This window comes from Cebidichthys violaceus, unplaced genomic scaffold (assembly GCF_023349555.1).
Source record: "Cebidichthys violaceus isolate CVI_PGR_0920_01 unplaced genomic scaffold, fCebVio1.0.p SCAF_20, whole genome shotgun sequence".
NCBI lineage: Eukaryota > Metazoa > Chordata > Actinopteri > Perciformes > Stichaeidae > Cebidichthys > Cebidichthys violaceus.
Window position 1 is genome coordinate 1,396,018 of NW_027176373.1, and position 10,695 is coordinate 1,406,712.

The 10,695-nt window shown below is 40.1% G+C and overlaps 1 protein-coding gene across 1 annotated transcript; it reads right to left on the reverse strand.

Annotated features, from left to right (window-relative positions):
* Positions 1–1,162: 1,162 nt before the first annotated feature.
* On the reverse strand, positions 1,163–4,903 carry sc5d (sterol-C5-desaturase). Its single transcript, XM_068715636.1, has 5 exons — positions 4,850–4,903; positions 3,619–3,836; positions 2,617–2,749; positions 2,417–2,517; positions 1,163–2,045 (listed from the first exon to the last, which is right to left on the reverse strand). Exons 2-5 carry the CDS (start codon positions 3,826–3,828, stop codon positions 1,581–1,583), a joined length of 909 nt encoding a protein of 302 aa, XP_068571737.1. The 5' UTR covers positions 3,829–3,836; positions 4,850–4,903; the 3' UTR covers positions 1,163–1,580.
* Between the last annotated feature and the right edge of the window lie 5,792 nt (positions 4,904–10,695).

The following is a 10,695-nucleotide window of genomic DNA, read 5'->3' on the forward strand; positions in this document are numbered from 1 at the left end:
ATCAGCACGAGTAGGAAGCCCCAAAGATGGAGTAATCATTTTCTGCCGTAACAAGCTGCTTTTTTTTCTGGTTGATCTGTTTTTCTTATGTGCACTTTTGCATATAAGATTTAAGAAGCTGAAAAGGAGGCCACGTAATGTAATGTGCTCCCTGCTTGTACATCAAACTGAATCTACTCATGAGCATTTGCACAAGCCAGGAAGTCGATTTTGTATCTGACTCTTCTTTAATCTGCTGCATTGATTTTACACTGAAAAGCTTGACAAAACTGTAGTCTGTAGCGGGAAATAAATTGATGTAATAAAATATAATTATGAACGGTGATCTAAAATCATTGTTTGGTAGCATACAACTAACAAACCATACATTTTTGAACTGCATTGCTCTAGTTTGATAAAACGATCCCATCTCAGGGTCGACCAATAAGCCCCCCCCCCCCCCCCCCCCCCCCCCCCCCCCCGAGCTTTCAACCACATCACATGTTTTTCCATCAGCTGATGGAGCTTCTGCAGCTGTCATTGAGATGGATCTGTTGACACACAGGGTCTGTAATTCTCATACGAATGATGATGGAATCACCTCATCAGACAGAGTGAAGACATGGAAATTGAATCTCCACAATTTAGAAAATCGTTGAAAAATGCTGAACTTTTCTGTCGAAGCAGTTTGACGTGTTGTTCAGGTTCAGTCTGAACTCACAACACGGATGTCGATTAAGAGCAACGTAAAAAGCACGAATCCCGATATGACTATTCAGACACATCCACACTGCAAAAAAAACAAACAGACTTAGGAACCACATACTGTGTGAAAGTGACCCAAATCAGAATGAAAAAGATCAGATTCCATGTGATTTGTGCTGTTCATACAAAATTCTGAATTTGGCCACTTTTACCTGCAGTCTGAACGGCAACCCCCGATGTCCGTCTGCTCCTTGTCCATTTATTGGACTGTCAAAGAATGTAGCGATCCCAACAGCCTGGCCTCCTAAAAATTGTTTTGCCCATATTATAAAAATGCATTTTTGAATAGAATAAGCTGTTTGAATAATGGATGGATGGACGGACGGATATTTTCTCCCGGTTTGTTTTTGACGCATCACAAATACATTTGATCAAAACTTTTTTTAAACAAATGTAACAAAAAACAACAACGTAGATATTCATGTACAGAATTGTTATTTATTAAAATAATGGTATCTTATACCACATCATCTTTCTGTCACCGATACTCGATCCAGCTATTAAGAGTCAGTATCGGACCGATATCCGATATCAGTATTGGTGCATCTCTAATATGCACTAATGTAAAAATGTTGATATGAAACAGATTTTGGTTCAGAAATATAAAATGCCAACATTTTATTCTGGCAACTGTGTTGAACCCAAAGCCTGCCTCTAATGATATGAATCCAGGGGGAAACATCTCACATGTATCCACTAGTGTTTAAAATCTCACAACAGCATATTTGGCAAATACAGGAACTGAAGTTATTGTTTCCCAGCTGAGTATGGGTGTAGCACATTGTCTTTATAAAAATATTGATCACTTTCAGCATTTAAATGTAGTTTCCCCTTAGTTACTCCTCTTTAAACGAGACTCTTCTCTGAGCATCTCCATTCACTTGCCCTTTAGCCTTCGCTCTGCCGTCACCTAACTTTCCCTCCGCTTGGAGTTTCCGGATCAGATCATGGGGACCCTTCCCCATCAGAGCCGACGGGTGCCTGTAGGAGCCCCCCAGGCGGTCCCACAGAGTGAAGTACTGGCCGTAGTTGTAGTCGAAGAAGAGGTGGTGGTCAGTGTGGTGAGCCGAGCCGTTGATGGCAGTCATCAGAGCGCCGGGGACGCGGTAGTCCCCGTCGTGGATCGAGATGGTCCAGATGTTGACGAAAATGTACAGGGCCAAGTAGAGCACCTTGTGGAGGGGGAAGAGGAAGGGGTAGATGTGGTAAGGGAGTCCCTGCATGAAGCCGTCTACTGGGTGAAAGGCGTGGCTCGCGAAGGGGGAGGGGATCTTCCACAAGTGGTGTGGTTTGTGAAACAGCTGTCGGGGAGAAGAAAGCAAAGTGGTCAGAGAGAGAGAAAGTAACTGCTTTCTCTCAAAATCTGGATCATATATAATTTAAATAACATCCTTTTATATATGGTTATTATAAAAACATGTCAAATAAGTGAAGACGCAACAGAAGACTGTATGAATAATGAAGATAAGAAGAGATGCAGTGAATGTGGCTACTATACTGTTGTACATACATACTAAATAACATGAAATAAAACCTGAAATATGTATTTATTTGGGGTAAGTATAATAATGCAAATTTGGTGAATATATCTGCCACTAAATAACGAGAAATTGCAAAACAGAAATTAAACCTGGACAAATAAAGAAAAAAACAAAAACACAATTGTTCTCACCTTGTAAATACGCTTATGATGAAGGAAGCGATGAATCCAGTAGATGCACATGTCAGTGAACAGCAGGAAGGAGATCATACTCAGGAAGAGCCCCGGCCAACCTGAAAGCACACAGACCAAGTCACCACACTCGGTACGTTCAAGGAAACAACAAGACAACAGAACAACTGAAAGCCGGTGAGGTCGTTCTTCAAACTCACCCAGCGGAGATTCATCGACATTGTTGTACAGTTTGCTGCATCCTCTGACTTCAGCGAAGAACAAGGCCACTGTGGGGATGCTGATCAAGGGAAGAGAGGTCATCGCATATTTGATCTCCCTCTGAACCTGATTCTAAGTATGAAAAATGAAAGAAGGAAAAATGGATTTGGCAATAAGGAAAAATCGGATTATAAAATGCCAGCCTTTTCCTTTAAGGTGACTCTTCTCTCTTTAACGTTGTGTTTTGTGGTTTTGACCACAGCTAAAGACAAGACATTTGACTGTGTCCCAGCAACACACAGTTTTAAACAATAAGACCTTAACCATTATTCATTTTTACTTGAAAGTTACTACAAGGAACTTTCATTTTGTGTTGATTTTGGCGGCCCCTGTGGACAAAAGCGGTAGTACCGGCAAGGTAGTCCGCTCCAGTCTGGAGGAGGAGCCCCCCCCCCCGCAGCCGGGAGCGAAGCCCTCCACCTCCCGCCGGAACAGATCTGGGTCTGTGTGCGCGGTCGGCTGGATGCATCATATTGTCTGATTTCCAACTGATCCCATGACAGGCATTAAGAATAACTTTATAGAAATAACCAATATTGTCAGTGATGATCTTGTTTGCTTATGAAAGTGAATTTAAAAGGCGTGATTTTTTATCCTTGTAGTAACTTTAAGGCCTCAGTGCGCTTCAAACAAAGTGTTCTTTAGATTGTCTGGCCAGCTGTGCAGAGGTGTGCCAGAAAGGCAGGGTTTGAACTTCTCTCTCAAGCGTTCTGTTTTCATTCTGTACAAAACAATTTCTGTCACTTTTACATTTATTTAGCTGACGCTTTTCACCAAAGCGACTTACAACAAGTGCATTCAACCCATGTGTGTACAAGCGCAAATAGTGCTGGAGTGTATCTTCACGTCAACACAAATCATGTTTGTCAGGCATTAATGTCAGAGTTTAGCAGTGCTGTCACGCAGATCATAAAGTGAAGATAACAGGCTTAAGTTCATACCTCTAGGAATTGTGGGTGTTTCATTAGACTGTGGTCAAAGACGAAGAAGTAGTTGATGGCTCCCAGGCCCAGGTAGAGGACTGCAGCCCCGAGGTTGGTGAGCACCAACAGGCTGATAATCTGCCGCAGGGCCCCGCCCTCAGGCCACGATGCAGGGTACACATACGGAGACAGGACGTAGTAGTCGGCAACATCCAGCACAAGATCCATGGTCGAGTCTGTGAAGTACGGAGAGAGGACACGTTATAAAAAAAAAAAAAAGATGCCGAGAGCACTGCGTTTCCCAGAAGCCCCGTTGTTTGCGGTCATCTCTTGAGTGAACCTTTAGAGCCATGTTTATGGTAAAACTGTGCGTGTTTATTTATGCATGTATATTGTATTAACAATGTATACATGGTTTAAAACACACAATGTGTATTAGGTTGCAAGTGTTTAATACGCGTTGATTATTGTTACTTGTCAACTACAGACTTTTAGGTATAACAGGTGTACAACTGATATTGAATGATTGACGGCATAATATTACACAGATACTAAATATTAGAAAAGACTTCAACTAAAACAAAAACTCCTTCTGCTGATGAAAGTCATACTATGAGGCTGAAAGCTCTAAAGGAAATATAATAAATGGACATTGAGGCTAGACTTTAAAAAAAAAAAAGTTACATGTTTTAATTATATTTAAACACATTTATAAACAGTTTCAAACCGCTTGCTAAGGTTTAATCTGACAATGTAATTACAAAATAAAAAATAATTAATATATTAAAAATATATATATATTTTTTTAGCAAACTACAATGCATGCAGATTATTAATAATTAACACTGTGAACGAGTGTTATGACTGAATTATGTTAATGTCTTGATGGACTCTGGCTGGACTCTCTGATCCCTGAGAGGTGTCCAGATCCTGAATCCACCACTTTACAACGAATTTAAATGTCTGCATAAGCACTAAGCCACACCAACCATAGAGTGACACAAATTCACACAAATAAATATATGATAACCATTCGTGTACGTTACGTTCATTCTGCAATCGAGATGTCACATTTATATAACTTCCTGACCGACCGTTACGTATGACAACTTCACCGAAAGCTAAACATTACTACCCTGATAAATGCAACACAACACGCTCCATTACACGGTGGCATTAGCAACAAAAAACACTGTTATGTTGTTAATATAACGTTATATATGCAATTTAAAATAGTCGGCTTCTGTACCTTGTGTAGGTTGCTGCTGTTCCGGGGTACAAAAGAGGTGGGATGCCTGCAGGAATAAAAGGTAAGCGAGCGACCAATCGGCGTTGCTCGACTCCGCGCGTCATACAAAGGGCAGCCAATGAGCGCGTAGTTCCTCATCACGGCAGGGTTGTTATGATTTCCGATTGGCCAATTGGAGAATCTGCTCATGGTGTTACAGAAGCAACACTACTGCCGCTTAAAGGTCCTGCCGCAGCTGGTGCAGGGGCAGAAACGCCCCGAGATTATAATACTAACTTCATATATGCTTTATTAATACAGCAAGCTATTTTTTAAAAACATTCACATTCTACAGTGGGAATAGCTACAACCAGGCACAGATGCACTCCGTTCTCGCTTGTGACCCCTCTTCCTTTACAAACGTATGCATTTAAAGTATATATATATATATATATATATATATATATATATATATATATATATATATATATATATATATATATATATATACACACACACACATATATATACATATATACATACACATATATATATATATATATATATTACACTCTCAATTAGCTTTATGCAACTTGTAAGCAAGGCGAAGTAACGTTTTTTATAACGTATTATTCAAACAAATTTTGCTTCTTAATAGGCTTAATTATCGTTGCAAGATATCTGAATGCAGTTTGGGCTACAGGTAAACCATTAGACGTTGCACAGACACATCACGGGTACAGCATTTCAAAGTGCAGTACTGTGATTTGCATCTACAAAATTACACTTTGGTTTGGTTTTAATGACAAATTGCTTCCATTCTGCTGTGAAACGGACACCCATCCTGACACAAGGTGTCGCCAGTGCTCTAAAATACGAGAGGGAGTAACCCTTAGCCATAGATACACCGTACTGTATTATAGTTGTCCACTGTGCCACACATGAATATTAAATGTGATACCACTGGAGATTAGCCAATTTAAAACTTACATTAATTCTACATTAGACACACTATAATCTCCTATATTAGGCAACAGTAATGTTAAGAGGATATAACAGCAGATGAAAGGTTATGGCCCTCCATAAACCCCACAATTTTTATTTCTATAAGTATTATAAAATTGATTTGATGATGATCAGCTCAGTTCCAATGCCAGGATAATGATTCGTTCATGGCCAGCATGAACTCTTTGTTTTGCCCTGAAGGCAACTGTCTGTTTTATGTTGAACCACCATCAGAAGCTTTTAAATTATTTGTTCATATTACCACAAGGGAGGTACTACCAAACATTTTGAATAAAACTCCACTCTACGCACTTAAATTGCCCTCAGTGAACTTAAAACCCTGCAATTAAAAACATTTTGATCTTCCATTCACTTTCAGAAGTTGTGTCCAACTTAAAAGGACCTGTATTTAATATAGCACTAATATAAAAGCTAACAACAATTTGCAATGTAAAGATAGAGTGGAGTAATAGCTGCTTGAGCAGAGAATGAAGTCGCTATCCGAGCTTCTTTTTGCTTTATTGACACAGCCTATAGTGCAGGCGATGAAACATACTTTACCCTATGGACTACTATTGTTGATGCCACATCAATCTCGAATCTTACCTTGAAGAAATGATCCAACATTTACATTAAAAGTATAGATTCAACTTTTGTCCATTCTTACAATGTATTATTGCTCTAAAATTTAAAAGGTCAATTCATCCAAATCACAAAAAACGCATCCTTTCCCTTCTTTGCTATACTTTAGTTTAATGTGCATAGTATTAAGGAATTCACCTTTTAACATTGTGCTTTCACCACAATAACATAAAACAGAATGGAAAGTAGTTAGTGCAGTTCCAAGCATTGCACTGACATCATCTAGCTACACTCTGTTTGCTGGAGGCCAGTACCGGCTGACATTGGGTGAAGGAACTGTACACCCTGGACAGGTCGGCAGACTATCGCAGGCCCGACGCGCATCCACAGACAACTAATCACGCTCACGTGTTTTCTGTGCTGCCCTTTAAGCATCAAGCTCTTCTCCACGGCTTCACTTATGGTGACGTAAGGACAGCAGATGGTCACACTTGGGTTTATCGATACAAAGCTGTAGGCTGTCTTGTATCATAAATATGACTTCCTCAGTTCCTGCATATAAAGAATAAATGGCTGCATTGATAGTGCGCTTTTATCCGAAGGGCTTTATGATATTCTTCTCATTAACCCGTTCACACACACACACACACACACACACACACACACACACACACACACACACACACACACACACACACACACACACACACACACACACACAGACAGCAGCAAGCTACCATGCAAGGTGCTGCCAAACCATCCGCAGCAATTTGGGGTTTAGTGTCTTTCCCAAGGACTCTTTGGTATGTGGGTAGGAGGAGCCGTGGGATTGAGCTTCCCACCCTTATTAATTATTGTCAATTATTAAATAGGAGAAGCTCATCAACGAGTCATATTAAGGCAGCCCTGTCTCCTAAAAATTACGTCCGTAATTCAGAAGAAAATAAGTAATTGAGAGTAGTTTGTAAGGGAATGTGATTTTGTAGGAGACGGGGTTAATTAGAGGAAATGTATCAGGCAAACTAGTAAGCGTTTAAAACACATTCACCCATTTTACAGATAGGCATCACCTGCTTCGGCCCGATTATATAAACATTGTATTCACCGACTGAATGCAGCAGTTGTTACATATTCTGTATGTTAAGAAAAACTTTTAACAGAGCATTCGTTTGTGGAAGCTTGACTCTAACTGTCTCTCTACTTTACAAGAAAGTTGGTGTTTCGAGTAGAGCTTGAACTGTCTAACAGGCTGTGAAGGCATCTTCTTCTCAGTGTGCAGACACACACCAACCAATCAGGATATCTGCAGCGAGGCAACCCTCACGCTGAGCCCAAGATAACCTGCTGCTCATCATCTCCTCAGTAGGCAACAACATTGGATGTGTCACTTTGGGAAATGTAATCAAAAAGTGGAGAAACTTGTCACAACTGGAGACACAGTGACTGCTCAACTTCTGACACCATCAACAATTTGATTATCTTGTCACTGGGTTGATGGGACTAAGATGAATTCGATCTTTATGTCAATTTTATCTATATATATATATATATATATAAAATCCAACACATTCTCACTCCCAACTGGTCAAATACATTTGATTAGTAGCCCTACACCTCAAACCAGGACGCTCTACTGTAGGAACCCTCTAGGTCAGAGATGGTGCGCCATTTTCTACTGGTAACATGCATAACGTCCTTTCAAAAAATTCGGTCTTCATCGGAAGTTAGGTTTAGGCAACAAAACTACTTAGGTTTAAGAAAAGAGTGTTTGACGTTGACGTCGCGACCAAGTGACTAGCGACTCCTGTAACTAACGACACTAACGACTCACGTGACAAAGTTGACTTTTCGACACAAGCAGCGCCTCCTGGACGAAAGTCTTGTGTTTGGTTGTCTATCCACCACCAGGCCCACATGCCCTGTGTGGACTATACCACATCAGTCGCTCTGAGCGTCCGATAAAGACCCGGGTGAGTTTACATTGGAGTAAGTTGAGAGTGACCCTATTACATATCAGATGAGTTGAGAGTGAGACTGGGTTGGGATTTACCTCAAAATGAATTAACTCAGATAATCTGTTAAACTGCTGGTTTGTTTACAACCTCTCTGACCGTCCTTCTGTTTTTGCAGTGATGTCATCTTGTTCCCAGAGCTTTGCAATTACATTACAGCGTTATCATAACCGGTAGAAATGACGGCCAAGTTACGAAAAATAAGACTGTAAATAATAAACAGACATTACTTCCATTTTACCTTGAAAGATTAATCAAGCGCACTTTTTCAGCAGCTCCCTGCTTCATATTGATAGTGTCTGATGTGCACATTGACTTCCACATATTTCATATTGACACATTAGAGTGCTTTCTCAGCAGCACCACTGAGTATGAGATCCAGGCCAACTCACACACATCACGCCGTTCAGACCTGCCACACAAGAATTGTAAACAACATAATCCTGTGTTCGTTGACAAAATTAGGCCCGGATTCGTGTTCATCCTGGGCAAAAAGATCGACCGGATCACAGTATCCTGCGTATGAAGCCAGCCAGCCATGAGAACCACTTCACCTCCTCTTTGGGTTTGGATGGTGCAGCCCACAGCTGCTGTTGTTTAGTCAGTTTGGGGATGGGGCTGCATCTGCTCATAAATAACACAGTCTCATAAAATTTCATGAAATGAGAATTTACTCTGAAATGAGATTATGTTGTATGAATATTGCAAACATAATTTTCCTCTACCATGAATGGATTTATGTGACAAAAAGCATCAATTAGAGGCCCATTTTCTGTTGTCAGATGTTCAGGTAACAGCTTACAATAGTACATTTTAGGTATATTCTTTGGTTCAAAGATGAATTCTTTAGCAATTTTTGTCAACTAGAGGACCCAAGACTATCAAATCAAGATTAACAAACCCAGAGCAAGTATTTCATCAAACCCATGCTGATGGAATATATCAGGCTCTTTGGCTTGATAGGTGACTACTCATTTTCTGGTCAGAAAACACATTCCCTTCACCCTTCACATATTTGCAGGTGGTCATTTCACAATATTTCAGACTGAAGACTCAGTATACCACTTTCTACATGGCTCCGAACAAGCGATGTGATGAGTCACATGACTTGGACAGTGAGAATCAAGTCATAAATCTACTGACTTTGAACTTTTGACGGTTGGTCAAACAAACACAGGACATTCACCTACTAAACTGCTGTGAGTGTGCTGTGTGAAACCAAGTCAACATTGACTTATTTGACCTTACTTTTGTTATGCAAGCAAGTAGTTAACTAACCCAACCTACGTACGTTACGTAACAAACACAGTTATTTTACGTTACAAATTATTATTTGTTATTTTATTATTATTGAACTATTCATGTAACGAGTGGAACTTGACACGCAGTCCCCGACACGTCCAAAACCGACGCTAGAGGACAATGTGTAGATCGCTTGTGTTCATGGAAGTTGATAGGAAAATGCACAAAATATTAGAAATAAGATATGAGATAGGATATATGAAACTCTTCCTATATTCTGACCTACCTAGTTCACTTTGATATATTTAAGCTTCCACATATCCTGCTGATGAAAAAAGACAGAGTAATACTAGATACTGTTCAGGATTTTTTGTATACAACAAAAATGGACGAAGTTTTAACCATGTGTGCAAAAATTAACACAAAATAGTGTATTTATCTAAAGAGATATTTGTTTATGATCTTTTAATGAAGTTAAGGTGCGTCGTGAGGGATTCAAACACTAAACCAAACCTAAAAACGACCCCACTTGAAGGCATCATAAGCCTTCATCAGTGTGTTTTGATATTTTGTAGACTATTAGGGAACTCTTCAGTGAACCACGGATTTGCGGTGATGAGATTGGGCTCAAACAACTTATAACATATTAAAATGCAAATTGCCTTCTGGACACAACATGCTCCACCCATTCCACTTTGATGATTAAAGTTCACTCATCACACAGGTGGCACCTTCAACGCTTTGAAGCTGTCTATTTGTAGATCCTGCACACCCTGAGAGGTGCAGTCTGATGTAAGTCTTCCTCAAAAGAGTGCCATAAGAAAAAATGCTTTTTGGAGGTGGCTCCTAGCTGCTTTGTTCACTTCGCTTTCCACATCCCAAATGTTGAAGGCAATTTTTTGGCCAAAACATGTTCCAGAGATTTTGGTAGAGGACAATCAAATCTGGGCAGAAGACAACCAGATCTGGGTAGGAGACGATCAGTGCGCCAACCAAGTTATATTTGTTTAAACTTTGGTGCATTTT

Excerpts from the sequence above, each read along its gene's own strand:
- sc5d (XM_068715636.1), bottom strand. The coding sequence starts at position 3,828 with ATGGATCTTGTGCTGGATGTTGCCGACTACTACGTCCTGTCTCCGTAT. Across the intron at positions 2,750-3,618 it reads AACACCCACAATTCCTAGAG|AATCAGGTTCAGAGGGAGAT; the intron begins GTATGAACTTAA and ends TTTCATACTTAG. Across the intron at positions 2,518-2,616 it reads TGTCGATGAATCTCCGCTGG|GTTGGCCGGGGCTCTTCCTG; the intron begins GTGAGTTTGAAG and ends GTGTGCTTTCAG.